The sequence below is a fragment of the Ceratosolen solmsi genome, unplaced genomic scaffold (assembly GCF_000503995.2).
Source record: "Ceratosolen solmsi marchali unplaced genomic scaffold, CerSol_1.0 scaffold29, whole genome shotgun sequence".
NCBI classification, from domain to species: domain Eukaryota; kingdom Metazoa; phylum Arthropoda; class Insecta; order Hymenoptera; family Agaonidae; genus Ceratosolen; species Ceratosolen solmsi.
Genome location: NW_011948417.1, coordinates 711674 through 731427, shown reverse-complemented (window position 1 = coordinate 731427; position 19754 = coordinate 711674). Strand labels below are relative to the sequence as shown.

Here is a 19754-nt window from a genome sequence, read left to right as displayed (position 1 = left end):
TAAAAAGTTTTTTAATTCGCAAACTGTTTTTAGTATAAACAAATACTTATGGAATTGCTTCAGACTTTAACATGAAAATTTCGATCCAATAATGAGATTATTAATGGCTGTTTTTTTTGTTTTGTTTTTTTTTTGTTTTTTTTTTTGTTTTTTTTTTTTGTTTTTTTCTTTATCCATAAGATAAAACAGACAGAATAATCACTCATGTAAAGAAAATGATTTATTTTATGTTAAAATTCCAAGCGATTCTATTAATACACTTTATTATTTTAAAAATAGTTTATAAATAGTCTTACATCTCCCGTTAATAGAATTGGTGAAATCTCCATCCTTGATTAATAAGATATTAATGATTTACCTAAATTAATTCTTGAAATAAATGTAAAGTAAAAGTCACATCCACTTTCGTAGAATATTAACAATACGGAAGAACAGAAGACAGGTTATATTCCATCCTCGTTACAATGCAAAGCTAAATGAGTGAGAGAGAAACTGTTCGTGTATGCAATCCTCTGGATTTTTATTCTTTATCACGTGCGTATACGCCTGTGTTCCAAAAAAAAAAACACTGTACTTTTTTTTTGTTTTTGTTATGGTTTTGATTTTGTCTTTCTTAAGTTTCTGTTCGTTTCATCAATGTAATGAAGAAAAAAAGCAAATATCTCTATTGAGAACTCGATGAGAACTGTGTGTAGGGCCTCCCCTTGAAATGTGTTGTTAATGTAACGTTCATTTGAGCTTAAGGTACACGGTGTACACTTCACCTTTGTCCTCGGGCGGCTTGACCGGTCTCCTAAGGGGTAGAGTGACCGTCGTCTCGGCGGTGTTGGAGGATATGGTATCGACGGGCGCCGAACTCGGGCGAGGTATGTTCGTGCCGGTGGAGGGTCGCCTTATGTATGCCGTCGTCGTGTCCCCGACGCTCGATCTGTTGTTCGCGTCCTCTAGCTGGAACTAAACGAGACAAATGCACAGACGGATCACCAAGACTACCCTCAAGCCATCCGAGTCTTTCGATTTCGAGGAGAAGCCGCGACAACTATATTTCCGCTTACACATATCGTTTCTTACGAGATCAGATTCTCGTAATACGTTGGCGCAAATAAAAATTAGTTGTATTAGTGAAAGCTCTTAAACTGCTCTAATTATCATCATCAAATTGAATTAGTTGGAAATTTATGTTTCGCGCATATACATCTTGTTTGCTATTGTTTATATTAGTAAAATCGCAAATATATTTCCAGTAAAATATGAAACTTAGCCGCTTCATCGATTCAAATCCATTCTTAGTTTACAATATATTGCGTTAGTAATTATCCGATAGTGAAGTGAATAATTTTTGTTCAGCACTCAAATTATCAGGCACAAAGAAATAAATAAACTTTATTTAGTTTAACCACTTTCAAAAACAATTTTATTGTTATATTATAAAATACTGTAAAATAATAGCAGATTTAAGAATAATATTATTTCTAATTCTAATACTAATTCTAATTCTATTAATAATATAAATAATAAGTTTGTGTATATATATATATATATATATATATATATATATACAGTGATGAGAATATTTTGCAAATAGCAACATATAAATATAACGGATCGCATTAAGCACATAGGTAATAGAATGTTAAGGACTAACATGCCCCAAAAATAAATCATGCACTTACATTTAATATCCCAACATTACTGGCTACATTATGTGGAATGAAAAGTTCCGAGAGTAGCAATGAAAAAAGTATTTTAGTATCGGAAATCAATGTTCTTCTTCGACGTTAGCTTTCTTCCAAAATCAGTGTAAACTGTGTTTTAACGATAACTTTTCACTATATCGATACCCTTCATACAAAACGATTTGCAAAGGACTGAGGTTTTCACAGCCAAATCTTCAAATGAATTGAAAATATTTCCCTTGAATCGGTGAATTGTGTTCGTAAAGGAGCTCTTCTGCATTGCACGTCTTTCCTTCATTATGACTTTATTCTGCATTTTAATTTAATATAATCATCCGGCAATAACAAAAATAGCAATCTACAAAACAAAATCAACGTGGTGGCTTTGTTAATTAATCACAATTTAATAATTAATTTTTTGTATTTTTTCTCTTCATAGATTATCCCCAAAACATATCTCAATCGAACAGTTAATCCGAGTTCAATAATCCTTGCCCGTACAATGACACTTAAATGACAGGCAATTAATTATCGATAGATGATTGTTTGAAATACAAGAGATGTGTTATTTATCAATGATATTTTATTAATATATATTTTCACAAAAAAATATGCAATAGTTTGACCGACAGACGAATTTTCTTCTAACGATTATTGTCACGAAAGCTAATACGATTATTTCTCATAAAATCAATTAAATATTTACTAAAAAATACTTTTTAGAAATAATATGAATAATTAATACAGCTACTGTAATATAGCAACAAGTGCCTGAACTTTTCATTCCATCTAATAATACGTTTAGATTGATTTTTTATTTAATCCACTTATTGCGGTTATAAAACAAACAATAAAATAAAAACATACCTTCAGATGCTAAAACAGAAGTAAATATACGCAAGTAAGAATAGACAAGGTAAACAAAAAAATGTGGGAATGATGTGGTAAAAGTACAGCACAATACAAATAAAGTTTCGTGATCATTCGTCAGCCACCTGGAATTATTAAAAATCTGCACAAACGATCGAGAATGTAGATCACAATATATATCGTTACGTTATTGATCTTATAATAATTATAAAGGATATGGATACAGAGTACGTTAAAAATACTGTAAGCAAAAAAGATTTCACGAAAATCAAGAATATGTACTTTAAAGGAAAGCCTTTAAAATTTTTAATTATATCAACGTTGTTCAAAACTTATATCATTCTAATGAGATATTTTGAATAAATGCATTAATATTGCTTGATTAAAAACAAAAACATTATCTACGTTTAAACTCTAAGGCTACAATTTCATATATTAGACAGTTACAAGCTCCTCATGCTTGATTATAATTACTTTTAAAAATTAAATTTAATACACGACTATTATGTACCAATACATACATACATATATAAATATAAGTTACATTTACCGTTACTTGCCATCAGGCGCTATCGATAAAAGAAAATCTTAACTTAAAATTCCCCCTCCTACATTATTAAAACAAAGATTATACAAAATTGCTTTATCGTGTGCTTTAACATGCCCAACTACGGCTCGATTAAATCTACTTATAACCAGTATATTACACTTAACGTTCTCGCTAATTCGCATAAGTGAATTATTCCGAGTGCAAGCAAGCATTACGTCAAATAATTTTGTCCTCAAATACACTAAGACGCAAGCAGAAAATAAAGACTACAAATATTTGACGTCTACAAAAACAAAAACAAAAACAAAAAAGAAAATAAAATGAAATAATGCAAAGAAACATCTTGTGTGAAACAGTTTGTTGTCGTGTAAGTGTGAGTGCGTGTGCGTTGCTTTAAAATTTAAACGTATGAATTTCGTGCTTATGCGTGAATGTGTGCGTGCGAGCTCGCAATGCCTAGGCGCATTATGTACACAGTCCTACTTATAATCCCAACCGATCAAACTCAACATCCATGCACACCAGCCGCCACTGTCGCGACGCGCCTCACAAGCGACAGTGTCTACCTGGGCTTGTACCATTCCATCACGGACCTTACTCCCGGCGTCGACCTTGAGCCTCCAGGATGGCCGGCGCTCCGGCAAGCTCGTCTCGACCTCCGCGCTCGACGACAACGCCGACTGCTGCTGTTGCTGCTGCTGCTGCTGTTGTTGTTGTTGTTGTTGTTGTTGCTGCTGCTGCTGCTGTTGCTGTTGCTGCTGTTGCGACGACTGCTTGTTCAGGCCCACTGTCGTCGGGCTCGCTGTCGTTATTGTGGCCGTGATCGAGGCCGTTGTCGTCACACTTGCACCAGGAGCTACGGACTGCCGCATCAACAGACGAGGTTAGCGAGGGCCGCCGTTGGAGGCTCGAGCGAGCGCTCCTCTGGTTTTTTCTTTTTTTCTTTCTTTTTTTTTCTTTTTTTCTTTTTTATACATTATCCGTCCTCTCGTTTTCTCGGGACTGTACATCTGTGATAATCGAATTATCGTCTTTGTCCATCTTCTCTGTATACCGCGAGTCTCGAATATTAAGCACTTTTAACCGTCGCTTTAAATTGAATATTTGTGTAACATTTGTGTGGTTGTGTTTAAATTTAAGGAAGCCTCGATTTAATTTGCTAGACCGCGACGGTCAACGTCTTTCAAGACTAAAGTACAATAAATTTTGTGTCCCAATTCTAGTTAGTAGAGCATATATTGACTAAATCAGTCAACTCTAACATAAACTATTATTCCAATGTAATTGTACTTGATTTTATAATAATAGTACGTTCTTAAATTAGGATTTAAAAGAGCACGGACTGTGCGGTAGTCTCAATTTATTTAGTTAATAAATAACAAAAGTAAATGCATCCAAGAAATTTAATATGAGAAATTTGTTATCGATATTTGCTAGCACCATTATTATTACGTCATACTGTTATTGTAAAATATAATGATAAAATAATTGTCAAATGTTGGATAATCATCGTTCGATTCAATGATGAAAAATTGGAATTGAAATTCTTTTACAAAGTTACGTTTTATAATAAAAATATCATGACTTTTTCTGATCTATCTAATACTTTAAGGATTATTAAGTAATGAAATTTTCGTCTTTATCAGAATAAAAATAAATAAAAATTTCGTCACAATTCAAATATTTCTGGTTTGTTGCTTTCCCCAAATAGAACTTTTATATTTTAATTCGCATTATTATTTACGAAGATCGTCTGCAGATTCAGACAAAATATATTCAATCGTTCCTGCAAATTCTACTACATAACTTCTAAATTAGTTTTTGAAAAGTACTTTTCCAGATTACAATTATTACAATACAAACTGTTTAAATATTAAAAAAAATTTTATTTTGTATATACTTAATTTAAATGATTTTTTTTTTTTTTTTATACAAATAAAGATTTATTTTAAGTTGATGATAAAGCTAAAAATAATTTTATGAAAGAACAAATTACCTATTAAACAAATCATTAATAAACCATTCAAATCCCTTATTATTTGTGAATATTTATTATTATAGGGCAATCTTTATTACTTCATTAAAAGGAATTTTTTTTTATAAAAACTTCATTTATTTAAGATGAAGTCATGAAAGAAATCAATATGTAGAAATATGGTCTTACATTTGAGTTCTGACTTGTGCACATACGCTCATTAATCCTTGGGCGTTGAGTAAATTTTCGATTATTCAATCACGTAATTTCAAACAGTTTTACATAAATCTAATTCCTTTCACAATTTGTTATACACGATCAATAATTCAAAATATTTTTCTCGTAACAGCTTTCTTTAAAAATTAGCATACTTTATATGCATACCGCTTGATGATGAGGTATTATATATATTTCTCTTAAAAACAATAACATTCACACGACAGTTAAAAAAAAAAAAAATTTGTCAAAACATATTCACATAATATATTAAAATTAATCACAGATGCACAGTCTTTTATTATTAATAAACATAAAACAAAATGTTCTGAACTAGATATTGGAATCGCTAGTGATCTCAACTTACCACCGAAATAATTTTTAAACAGTCAAATTTCCAATAAAATATTAATGAAAACTTTACGAACATAAAGATATGTAAACAAACAAATTCATAATTTGAATTACATATACCTAAGCAAACGTCAAAATTATTTACTAAATCTTATACGTATCTTTAAGATTATGCATTTCATGAATTTTCAACTTGAAAATATGGGTCTTTTTCAATAATTAATAAATCACTATTAACAATAAACAATTTTAATGCCCTTAAAAAAGAGCTAAGTTTTATAAACACAATACACATATTACATATATGTGTATCGAAGTAAGTGTCGTGTGTGTTTGTGTTTGCGCGTACGTATTATATATTTTTATCGAGTTTCATAACCTCATTTACATTATTAAAAAAAAAAAAAAAAAAAAAAAAAAAAAAAAAAAAAAAAATTGCTTTACATTTTAAAGGTACTTTAATTAACTTGACTATAGTTAAGAAAATTTTTTCGAATTAACTTATTTATTCAATAAAGAGCTTAAATATTGGTTATGCACTGTATATTGTAGATAGCAAATTTTTTGTTAGTAATAAGAAGCCAACGACTTTCATATCATTATTTAAAACACATGACGTGAAATATTTTCTACACAAAATTGATGGTTTATTAGTATATTAAATCTAATAATTTTTTCCCATCTTTTTCACTTGTTCACTTGTGAAAATTAAATTGAAGCATTAACTTTTCACCGGGTCTCATTAAATTTTTAAATCTTCAAATCTTTGATTTAGATATTCTTGATCGTTGAAAAGTTTATTTTGCCGGTGTTGAGCAAGATTATTTTTTTTAAAGTTGTTTAAAGTTAAATAAAGGCACTACATAATGTTACGTTTCGAAAATAATTTTCTTAAATAATATGTAAAATTTTTGTTTACACTACAAAAACTATTTGCACTTCTTCGTTTATTATTCCGTTAAATGAAATGTTTTCACATTTCTAACATAAATCCAATGACAATAATTCATTCGAAAAATGCAAAAAGAAAAATCTAACTTACGATCATCTAGTTTAGTAATATTTTCATTTTCATAAATATTAATGAATTTATTAAAAATAAAAACAAAACAACACAAACAAAAAATTATCAAATACAGATAATCAATGACCCATCACGATCGATTCGTACGTTACGAATTTAATTCAGTAGTCGAACTATCCAATTGAGAATATTATATTTATTAATTTGATATGTGATAATAAATGCATAATTATCACGCCAATATAAAGCAATTATATTAGAATACCATTGTATAAAGAGCAAAAAACATAAATGTAAATTAAGGCTGCGTCAATGTTGTTTGAGAGAAAAAAAAAGGTAAGACACTCTTTGAAAATTCAGTAATAATAGCTGCAAAACTCAATAAACGTGCAGCCAGGGACTACGACCGGACGAATCATTAATTCCTTGTGGATAGAGAACTTCGTGCGTTCCTCGTTCGCATCGAGTACGAGCGAACGTACGAAAGGAATCTGCATGATTAATGGCCTCGAAGATAAAGAAAAAGAAGTCAAGGTAGTATTGCTTTAGGATGCGAATTGCTTTACTAATATTGATTAATAAGACTTGGGACTCGAGCCCTTCAGCCATGATCATCGACGATTTAGCGCAGCAATCGTTCGCCCCTAGGACCGAGTCCGTCCGCTCGGGCTCTACCTGGTTTACAGCCGTTGAGCTACTGGTGGTGAGGGTCGTCGTGGTCGCGGTATCGGTGCTAGTGGCCGCACCCGACTGCAGCCCAACGTCGTTGTTGAGCTGTTGCTTCTTCTTCACAAGCTGCTCGGCGCTCTTGATCTCGTCGAGGGTGACGCCCTGCGTCGAGCGCCGCGTCTCCCGCACGCGCTTCGCGTGGGCCTTACGCTGGGTCTCGCTCTCCTCGTCGCGTACTGGCGGCACGAACGATCTGCGGCAGCACAAGGGAAAGTGCGATCGCGCGTTAGTATTGCCAATGTGAAGGGCTTGTTCCAACGGCCACCACCGACTCGGACAAGCTGAGGTTCGCCGAAGAAATGCTCGGCCTTACACGCCTCTTTTATTTTACCATTCAAAAGCAATTGCGACAAGTGCATCGTGTGAAATTTAGCAACTTTGCCAAAAAATAGTGATGATCTTACCGTACTCGCAGAATGAAAGTTTTTGCAGAGTAGCTTGGACGAAGCTTCGATACGATTAATTAAACATTAATGCCGAACCACCGTTTTCAATACTTATTTAATGAGTAAAGCGTTATTTTAAAAAAAAAAAATTGTACTTCGTACCTTATGTTAAATTGATTTAATTCACATAACACAACGAATGAACTTGGAATACTTTATTTCTAAGATTTTCTATCCGTCGTGTACGTTAAATGTAATTAAATGCTATTTAAAAGACTTGAAAATCAAAATATACAATTATACATAAATCAGGATACAAAAGTAATTTGTGCTATAGAATTGCACAGATTATTTTCTTAGAGTGTTAGTTAAAAATACAATAACCAATGTATTAATATGAATTACCGGTCTTATGTTTTTCACTAATAATTCTAATATCAAATACAAAATTAAAAAATATAATTTAATTTAAGATAATATAATAAAATACGAAAATCTATAGGCACAAAGACTTACTTCAATGATGCTATATCTGCTTAAAGCTAATCTGTTTAAAAGCCCAGAGAAATACAAATATTTAAATTACAGGCTCACATTTCTACATGAAATCATTTCAAAAACTTTAAAAAGTTATAAATACGTTTCATCGGTTCTTAATTTTTGAAAATTTATTTACACGTCTGCGGTTTAAATAGATTTGAAGAATTATAAAGCTTAGCAAATGTATCAATGTACTGAATTTTACAAACTTCAACACATCTTATTCTAAACTTTTATTATTTTTTTTTTCACAAAGTAGCAATAAACACTTGATTATAAATTTAGATTAACATTTTTTTTTTTTTTTTTGTTTTTTTTTTTTAACTAAAATTTATAAACTGTAACAATATCGTAAAAAAAAGATGAAAATAGTGCAATATTATGCATAATTTAAAAATTTCAATAAAAAATGTATTGTCCCGTATCAAAGATAATAAAAAAAGGAATTAATATACATTTAGGTATATTAATGTAAATTAAGTATTGATGTATTATTAATAAATTGCAATTAATAATAATGACTTTTAAAAGGTTAATTTTTTAATTTATCACAATGCATTTATATACGAGTTAAAAAATTATTAATATCAATAATTATGAAATTATTATAAATATATATTTAATATCTTCAACATGCAGATTGCATGGAAAAAAATTAATTAATATTTAAGAATTCCCAAAATTTTAATCGGACAGAAGTTATAAATGCTAATTAAATTAAAATGATCTTCATCTAATAGTATTTCGGTAGCTCGTAGTTAACGTCTTACAATAGCATACTTAAAAAAAAAACAATTATATGTTTAACTACAAGATATTCTATTTACACATATACAATATTTTTTAAACTCATAATTTTATAACAATATATATATATATATATATATATATATATATATATATATATATATATATACATTATATTGATAATAAATGACAGGGCAATAGAGATATAATTAACAATAAAATTAGACACAAGCTGAAATAAATAATATTACATCGCAATATCGTATAACTTTATAATAAAGTTAAAAAAGACAATTGAAATGTCAAATGATTGAAAGTTTGTATGTGTTAAACAATTTTATAGAAGATAAAAGAAGAATAGAAAATTTCCACGAAACTATATTACATTTTTATATTATTCATTACATACAGAATGTTTTCTTCTTAACAAAGATGTGCATTAAAATTTACTAAAATTGATTTGAACATTTATTATTACAATTTAATATTATAGTCTATGAAGAATACATTAGTAAATAGAATAATTCCAAAGTGATGTTTTCTACGATAATCATAATAAGATGGGTAGCTTTTTTCTTTAAAATTTAGCAAATTATTTGTTCATTGAGCGAATATAAACATATAGATTCTGTTTATCTTAGATACTTTGAATCAATTTGACATTTGGGAAATATTTTCATCCTAATTATTAATAATCGATTAATAAAAACTCAAAACAATTTTCAAATGGTTAGCCCGCCGTTTGAGTCGACATATTTTTCTCAAACGTATGGCCTATAAAGCAACGTAAATTCACATTGTTAAAAAGAAAATCAAAGAACTTGATAAAGAAAACAAACTGAAAAACCCTATTCTGACATTTATATATAATTCTAAAAGTAAATAAATATGCTCTAATGGAAAAAAAAATTGATTTATAATATTAGACCAATAATTTCATAAGCATTCAAATATTTTAACAAATACAGAACAAAGAATTTTCCACGAATAGAAACGACGTGTTTTGCTTTCATAAATTTTTTTTTCAGTAACATTCTTAAAAAAAAAAAAAAATAAATATAGATAACGGTATTTAACAATAAAACATGCGGTAAAATAATGTATAACAATTTTAAATAACGTTATATTATAACAATGAATTTTTCCACTAAAGTATAATTAATAATTATTAAAGCCTTGTTTTAATAAATGACTATTAAAATCTACAGAAATATCAAAATGTATAAAACAATGTAAAAAGAATTTCTCACTCTTCAAAAAAAAAAAACGAAAAAAAAAAACAAAAAACAAAAAAAAACAAAACAAAAAAGCACACTTTGAACATTATGTGGCTGCAAGCTGTATTAAAGAAAAATTAACAAAAGCTAATATGAATGAGGTATGAAAGTTTCAAAAATTGTATACGCAATTATTCACACGCTTCAAATACATAGTTGGAAATAATTATTTTCAACAATAATGAATTGTTTGAACATTAAGAAAATAAAATAGAAATTTGTTGCGAAATTAATATTCAAGCAGTGTCAAAATCAATTATTTCATGGTAATGTAACTTACGGGAAGGCATTCGCGTAAGAAAATACTAATTAATACACATATTTATAACCAAGTGCATGAAATTACTTGTGACGAGATGTTTTTGAAATTGTCGAATCATATTATGAATAAGAATTTTTCTTAATTTTTCATAATGAACTCTCGAGCTAAAAATAAACTTTTATTTTTTTTTTTTTGAGCTTTCCTTCCAACTATGTAAACCTTTCGAAGGACGAGCGACGTGAGTACGCACTTGAAGAAATTTTTGAAGATATTTCCTGGACTTAGTTTGCTCCCACCGGGTGTGGTAGGAGTCGCAGGCGCTGTTGTCGAATTGTTCGACGTAGAGATAGTTGTTGGCGAAACTTGGGCCGGGCTCGATATGCTACTCGATGATATTGCATAAATATTATTTTGCACAATATACTCTCTTCGCCAATTTTCTTTTGTTCAATCTCTTTTAATAAACGCATATAATATGACAATACGACAATGCAGTTGAAATCTTTCGATCTGTTTTTATTGATATATATAGACAACGTAAAACGTTATGTTTTTTAAAGGTGGGAATTACATGTACGTTGTTGTTGTTATTCGAAATGTATGCCTTTTGAATGTTGCAATTCGGTTAGAATTTTCAAAAGTATAATGAATGAATATTAAAGGCCGTTGCATGCTCGTAAAGCACGCGATTCAATTAATTCGCGATTGGAATTTAGTATAAATTATAATTGCTTCTTTTGAAACATACCAACAACGTTCGATTTATAAACAATTTTTGCCTCTTATTTGAGATAACTATGTTCAAAATTGCATATATATATATATATATTAACGTTATATCGAATTTATAAAAGAGAAACATTAACATGCCTATGTTTCGTATAAATTATTTTTTATAAAAATTATTCTCGAAAATAATTAATAATATACTAATTGCAATCAATTAATTCTCAATAGCTATTTTTTTTTTTTTTTTTTAATATTTTTATGTTGTATACGATGATACGTTATCAAGGCATTACGTCAAATGCTTGAAAAAAAATTGGCAATATTAAATGAACATGGTCAGCAATGATTTTTAAATTTCGTAAATAAACTAAGTTGTTTCATTAAACTAAGTATGTGCTGACTTTAAAGGCGATGCAATATTTATTTTAATGGAAAATGAAACATATAATTAATTTATCGTAATATATAATGAAAACGAGCTTTGAGACAATACGAAAGGCATTTACCCAAAATCACCTGCATAAAATAGCTACTCACATTTAAGGATGAGAAGCCTTGCATTACGTTTTAATGGACACTTTTTGTAGAATTATCGTTTTAACTTCTCTCTTTTGTATTAATTGAAATTGATAATAAACGTAATGGTGGTTGAGAAACTATAATTTAGCCATAAATTTTCATAGAATTTTGATTTAATTGAAAGCTACATGGACATTGATCGTATACATCGATTTCTATTGCCAATATTACTTATGTACCGCTGAAATACGATAAGTGTATTATTTGAATGTAAAGCTAAAATATTTTATTAGGATAGAGCTATAATGTTAATTTAACTAGTTCGGTCGAATTTGTCAAGCAACTAACTAAATAATCTTATATCTACGTATTAAAGGAAAATATTGTTTTTATATCTTATTTACGATTAAACAAAATATTTATAAAAAAAATTTTTAATCTTCTTAATTTACGTATGTACAAGGCGTTACGAATATTCATATGCATATTTTCAATTTTTACTCTGTCTTGGAAATACTAATGTGCACAACCCCTGATAAAACGGCATTAATTATTATATAACTTGGATTTACCTTATGGAAAGAAAAAAAGCTTTAGCCGATATTTCAAAATTTATATAAATATTTTTTATGAATTACTAATAAAAAATTATATAAAAAAAAAAATTAATCGTATTTACAAATACCGTATTATTTGTACTTGAAATGTAATTTGATGTAAATTAATGCTTTTATTCCCTAATTATATTAAAGTATAACGTGCAGAGGTGCGACAAATGTATGTTTTTACATTTCAATGATTAACTTATGTTAATCGTGGATTAAGCCATTTTAACATCAATAAACTGTCTATTTGTATAATTCAGTTATATTTTCATTAACCATGAGCTGTAATTTATAGTTCTCCTATTTTTGGCGCGACATAAAGCCTAAGAAATTTGGAAAACGCGTAGAACCATTGAATTGCAAAGATTAAAAAAACAAAAAGTGTCCAATTTCGATTACACGAGACAACGTCTTTATCTTTTCACAGCATAAACAAAAAAAAAAAAAAAAAAAAAAAAAAAAAAAAAAAAAAAAAAAAAATAGACATGTCCAAAGTACCTGCGAATTTGACTTGTCGGTGTAGGGCTGGTGACGGTGTTAGAAGTGAGATTCGTCGTTACCGGCGGCGACGACAGCGACTTATTTGTCATGGTTGGTGATTGGAGGCTATTACCTTGTGGCACCCGAGTCAAGTCTAGATTCAGCTTTATGTCCTTTTTCCTGCAAACATAATTTATGTAATGCATTAATGGCACAACTCTTGTATAATTGTAATTTTCATTCTTCAGGCTACTATTTTAATAATCTAGTTTGATGGTATGAATTTAAAAAATAATTGCTCCTGTAAACGTTACGCCATATACAAAACTATCACAATACGAAAACGATATTTCCATTCTATGTCATAAATATAATGTAATAGTTTAAAAGTTTAAAAAGCTTACAAGTAAAATTGTAAGATCTTTATATCAATTAAAGTTTACCGTACTTAATAATGTATTCACATAATATTGACTAAATATTTAATTTTTTTTTAATTTCATTTCGTATTGTATTATATTTAATATTACTTGAAAGAACTTCGTTGAAATATTTTTGTCAAATATGTATTCGTTTAAAAACAATATTGAAAATTTTCTATTATATATATATATATATATAGCCAGACGAGATATTTCAATTTTAAGAAAATTAAAATACTTAAAATATGATATATTAATACTATAATATGTAATTCCTGTATAACCGTTTGAAATTCATTCAAAATACTACCTAAAAGTGAATTAATCAATTAATATTACTACGATTTTTTAGTTTTTTATTTTAAGTAAATTTTATTAAAAACTATCGATTTATATTAGAGTATTAATAAAGTATTGTATAAATGTATTTAATTAATCAATTTAATAAAAATCAAATATTATCGAAGGGATTAAAAATTTAATTCAATTATAAAATTAATTTCCTTTTATTAATCAGAAAATCTAAGAGAAAAACAAAACACTTAATTTAACTGTGCAAAATTTACTTTTTTTTTTTTTAATTATATTTATATATAATTGTTAACAAAGTCTAGCGTGCTCCTTCGAGCAAATCACGTGAAAAGGCATTAATTAAGGAACAATATAGGTTATTGTAAAACAATTTCTTTAATTTTATGTTATTATTGTTAATTTCATTAGTTAAGCCCACTGTTAGATACAATTTATATTGCAAAATTCCTAGCATGCATTTATCATCAAAATAAATAAATATATAAATAAAAACAAAAGGCCAAATTCATTTAACAAAATGGCTTAAATTTACACAGAAATTTAGTAGAATAATTTCTACGAGTATTAGATGACTTTTAGTGTTGCAAAATTTATGTCGCTAATAATAATAAGTGTTACTGACGAATCGTAATGATATAGGTATTTAACCTGCAAAAAAGATGGTTTTAAATGTCGACACGTAGAAACGGTTAAACTCATTATTGATCTCACACTACGTAACGTCGATCCTCATCGAGTGATCTATCATATCGACCGTCCATCAATCGATGCTTCAGACAATAAAGTGTAATATAAAAGTTAGATAAAACGGGGTATCACGACGAGAGTCTTCATATTTACATAAGTGCATTAAAATCACCTGTTTTACAATAAAACATCATCAAACAATGACGCTCGACAAGCTCCTCTGACGGCCGTTTTCTCTCCAATTCACCCAACTCCCAAACAAACGCGCGCGCGCGCAATTACGCAACTGTGTAGCTAATGAGAATTTTGGTTCGAGGGCGTCGCGTACCTGTAAGTATCGTCGCGCAGGGATGCTGATCGAGCGGTAATCGCGTACCTGTAAGTATCGTCGCGCAGGGATGCTGATCGAGCGGTAATCGCGTACCTGTAAGTATCGTCGCGCAGGGATGCTGATCGAGCGGTCGTCGCGTCGTTATGAGTAGGAGTGGCTGGATTGCAGCGTTGGAGTGTGGGGCATAATGCTGCCTTGATACGGGCTGTCAGTGCCAGGTACTGCTCATAGAACCTGCACAACATGGCATTCGTGCCATGCACACTTATATACGGACTCGACTCGGCTCTCGTGCCAATTTTAACACCTTTATGATACATTGTATTCGATTCTCTTTTTTGTCGGGGTAAATTAGGTCTAACGTCCTCCGCTTGGATGCAAATTTAAACTTAATGTACGCTCGGTAATTGTCGATCGGCTGCTTACGATTATACGCGTACGTACACATGACGTCCGATATCGTAACCGATTGCACATTAATAATAAATTACAAAAATCCATTGACTATGGACAAATTGATATTAGATTGCCATATTGGCATATACCTTGTATTAACGAGGAAATTTAAGTCTAATTATTTCTTATGCTTACAGATTAACGACACTATTTATAATTTTCAATTTTTTAAAAGATTTTTCACTTAAGAAACTATCGTACGAAACGAGAAATAACGTATCATTTATGTTTTATTGGAATTGATAAACTAATGCATAAATTTACTCGTTTAGTACAACAACAAAAGGAATAATAATGCAACGGACCATTAAAAATGTTATTTTCGCATTAAAGTTTCCACTTCATTTTTTACTTTATTTGGATAATATTGGTTTATAGGAACGTTAAAGAATTTTAAAGTACGTTTTGTCTTCGTCGTTCAATGAAATATCGGTAATGGAAAAGCATTTTCAACCAATTTCTGCAATATTTGCGCTTTTTTTTTCTATCTATAAAACTTTGTGCGAATGATTATTGTGAATTTTAGTAACGAATAATCTTGTGCTTATGAAAGTACATTACCAAGGTATATTGTGAAAATAAAAAACAAAACAAAAAAAACACACACATGCACACACGCACACACGCGCGCGCGCACACACACACACTCGAGTTACATGAACGCTGGAAATTCTCGTCACGTGTTAGACAAAGCAACAATAAATCCAAGTACTTACTTTTCATCTGTTTCGAAGCTATGAGTTCTTCTAAGCACGACTTCCGAATCTTCTGGAACTTTTACCGGGGACGTTGGGGATTTTGCAGCTAGTTTCTCACGTTCTTCAATTTCTTCGAGAATTAGAGAGAAATAGAACATTATTGGAAAAATAAGAGAAATAAAAATTATAAATAAACTATGAGGAAAATAAGGAAGGCGATTAAATTTATCGACAAACGTAATAGCAACATATGGATTCTTATAGGAATGATTCGGTTAATGTTGAAAAATACTAAATAAAAAAATTTAATTTGATTTACAATTCACTGCGTATTAATAATGTGCATTGTAAGTAAAAATAATAGGCAACTTTATAAAATAATAAGTAAAAAGGACATAAAAAATAATGATACCAAATTATGTTTAATAACTTTTTTTATAGTATTATCAAATTAATGTAAATGTAGCTTTAATTTGCGACTATTTTTACAGGAATATTATCACTCAAAATGATATTGAAAATATAAAAAATCCTCTCAAGGGACGAATCGTTAAAATTTCAAAACTTCAATTATTAAAATAAATCTACGATTCGCGATCGAACTAATTCTAAGCCTACCTCGTTTCATAATTTCACTTCATAATTCGTAATTTATTGTCTATATCCGAAATTCCATGTTAATCTATTAATTGTACTATTTAAAGTTATATAAATAAACTGAATGTTAAACATATATACGCACTGGCTGATATTGCATTAGCAGTTTCAATATCAAGACCCCGATTCCTAAAGGAACCCGAACGTCGCCATGAAGGTACATTGCCCTCTTCGATACTTTCAGTTTGTTGCTTAGGAGGTAAAGTGGGTGCCTGAAAAGGAACTTTGTTCGCATCTGGAGATTGCGGACTGTGTGATCCCGTTTCTTCGCGATTCACTCTATTTTTCTTTTCTGTAATTTGAAGCATAAAATATTCATTATCTGATTTGTATAATAAAGTTTATCCATATATATGTAAAAAAAAAAATTAAATAAATATATTGAATTAGTTATCGACACAGTGCATATTGTTATAATTTTTATTTAAATTTTTTATTAAAAATCTGTAAACAAAACAAAAAAAAAACAAAAAAAAAAACAAAAAAATATATTACACCTAAAAAAAAAAAAAAAAAAAAAAAAAATTATATCTGTATACTTGCCCATATAAATATATACAAAAATCAGCTCTTTCTCACATTATATAATAAACATTAATATTATTCAATATTAAAAGATTCAGGAAATCAAAAGAACAACCAAAGAAAACAACAAAAAGAAAAAAAATGAATTATTAGAGACAAAGGCTCAAACAAGTTGGTACAGAACTCCAAGGAGGAGATGGAGAGAGCAAAACTCACCGTCGTCGGTAAGACAAGTAGAGTTGTTCGATCGATTTGATTTATTAGATTGATCTGAACAAGTGGAGGTATGTGTATCTGAGCTAGTCTCAGATTCACTCTCACCATCGCTCGCTTCCACATCGGTATTGCCTCCCTCTTCTAAATCCATGCAGCATAATTTAGGGACAGTTGTGATAAGAAAATATTGTTGAACAGTATCGTTGATACATGGTAGACGACAGTATTTTTGTAAAGGAAGGAAATGTATGGAAAGGATTATTTTACTTTAACATTATAAAAGCCTATATGTATATACAAAGCAGACATTGCATTTCCGACAATTGCAAAGACACTATTTTCTAAACTACTCTAACAATTTACTTTCTACTAATTCTGAAAATACTTTTATTTGATTATTATTTTCAATTATTATTACATCATTTATTCACATCAATATATAATAAAACGCAACAAATAATACCTTTAATCATAATAAGAAGATGGTTTAAGCTAATACAGTTTCTAATATCAAAGTTTAAAACAATATATACGCATATATATCGTGTAATAATTATAATATCATACATAGCGAGTAAATTACCCGCGGTATATATTATAATAAAATTATGTTTTTCAACAATAAATAATATCAGAAATATTTGACGCGAATAAATAATGTTAAATAATTTAAGTAATTGCAATAATGTAGATATAAAAATTTATTTAGGTAGAAATTTTACCTTGACATTAATTTAAATGGCCTGAGAATATATTTGTCTACGATTATGTAACCCAATTATAACGGTAGAAAAATATTTATATTAAAAAGTAATGAATTTGAAGGCGAAAAACAAATTTATAAATATCTTTGCAACAGTTTTACACAAGTCTTGAGCTAAAAGTTGAAGGCGCTTTTTAAAAAAAATGTCTACTCACCAACGTCACTGTTCGTCCCAACACTTGACTCTTCTTTATCAGATTGAATTTCCAGTTCAACTTTCTTAACTTTGTTTGGCGTTTCTTCCTCATACGTTTCCGTTCCTTCTTGATCAATAACTAAATTCTCCTTATTCGTTGATACACTATAACACAATATACGATATAGTGATTAAGGTTACGAATTTACAAGAACTTATTTAAATGCTAACATATTATATAAATAAATAAATAAATAAATATATATATATATACCGTTTCTTTGGTATCGCTGGTTGTTTATTTATGATTTGTGGATGGTCTTTTAATAAGACTTCCTGCTTCTTTTTTAGTTCTTCTAAGGCCTTGACGATATCAGGATCAGCTATATCAAATGCAGTCTGGCCCTATAAAATATATAAAACAGAAACAAAATAAAATTAATAATAAATTAATGTAAAAGTAAACAAAATCCATTTCTACAGACAAGGAAAACGAATTGCTCTTTCGGCACATGCATAAACATTTTCTTGTCATGACATTAACTTACAGCATAATTTTTAATATCCATATCACAGTAGTTCTCTACGAGAAGCTTGCAAGCTTCAATTTGGCCCCAATGCGCTGCACCATGCAATGGCGTCCATCCATCATTGTCTCGCGAATTAACGTCACAGCGTGCTTGCAGCAAAATACTGAAAACAATTTCGATCATCGATATAGTCCATAGTTTTTTTTTAATTTTTTTATTTTTTTATCTATTTTTACAAAAATAGATGTATTATATATAATATATAGTGATTGTAGTCAAAGACATACAGTCTGAATGCAAATGATCAATTCAGTTGAATCAATGGACGACAAATTTAAAGCCTTAAATTTATTTTGAATTTTAGTAATTTTATAATTTGAAATAATTTAGAATATAATATTTTATTATCTATTCTATTATTTCAAATTATTGATAAATACGGAGAAAAGAATAATAATATAAATTATGTTATAAATACAAATTAACAATATTAAACGATAGTTATCCATTTATATGATAATTTCTATAAAAATTTACTTTTATATCTTATTTTATTTTATTAATCATCGTAATTCTTTTATCGTAATTATTTTATAGCACATTGAATATGCTTTGAAATCAATTGTTTGTAGTTATATCCGAATATTCGTTCTGATCGAAAGCATTGCATTATTAAATTTCATTAGACAAGTCTCGCATAAATTTCGCAACGTGTTTACAACATTCGTCTTGTAAACGGAGGATGAAAATCAATTGTGATATTATTTGTGTACATGTGTCTCAGGAATTATAAAATTAATAACGAAAATTATTATGCCGAGTTTTTGGAGCCAAAAGCGCAACCTGCTGGCACGGCTGCGCAATGTACTTTGCATATCTTTATCGAAGCAGGTAGCCGGCTATACTCCTCAACACGTCTCCCCTACTTGCAACCCGGCAATCTTCACGCATGCGACAATGCGAAACAAGACTTACTTCATGACGGTGCTATATCCTTTGGCGGCGGCAACGTGAAGCGCCGTGGCTCCGGAGCGCGGATGCATCGAGTCCTTGCCGGGTGCCCCGGATCTCCAGGCCCTCGC

The 19754-nt window shown here is 29.5% G+C and overlaps 1 protein-coding gene across 1 annotated transcript in view; it reads right to left on the bottom strand.

Annotated features, from left to right (window-relative positions):
- Mbs (Myosin binding subunit) overlaps positions 1 to 19754 on the bottom strand; it is a 42173-nt gene that overhangs the window by 6020 nt on the left and 16399 nt on the right. The window contains exons 5-16 of the mRNA XM_011496713.1: positions 19648 to 19749; positions 18691 to 18835; positions 18417 to 18547; positions 18162 to 18307; positions 17244 to 17384; positions 16588 to 16794; positions 15864 to 15975; positions 12958 to 13119; positions 10857 to 10988; positions 7341 to 7587; positions 3690 to 3959; positions 765 to 954 (exon numbers count right to left, since the gene is read on the bottom strand). Of these exons, the coding sequence (XP_011495015.1) occupies positions 765 to 954; positions 3690 to 3959; positions 7341 to 7587; positions 10857 to 10988; positions 12958 to 13119; positions 15864 to 15975; positions 16588 to 16794; positions 17244 to 17384; positions 18162 to 18307; positions 18417 to 18547; positions 18691 to 18835; positions 19648 to 19749 (1985 nt within the window). The remainder of the gene's footprint in view (positions 1 to 764; positions 955 to 3689; positions 3960 to 7340; positions 7588 to 10856; positions 10989 to 12957; positions 13120 to 15863; positions 15976 to 16587; positions 16795 to 17243; positions 17385 to 18161; positions 18308 to 18416; positions 18548 to 18690; positions 18836 to 19647; positions 19750 to 19754) is intronic.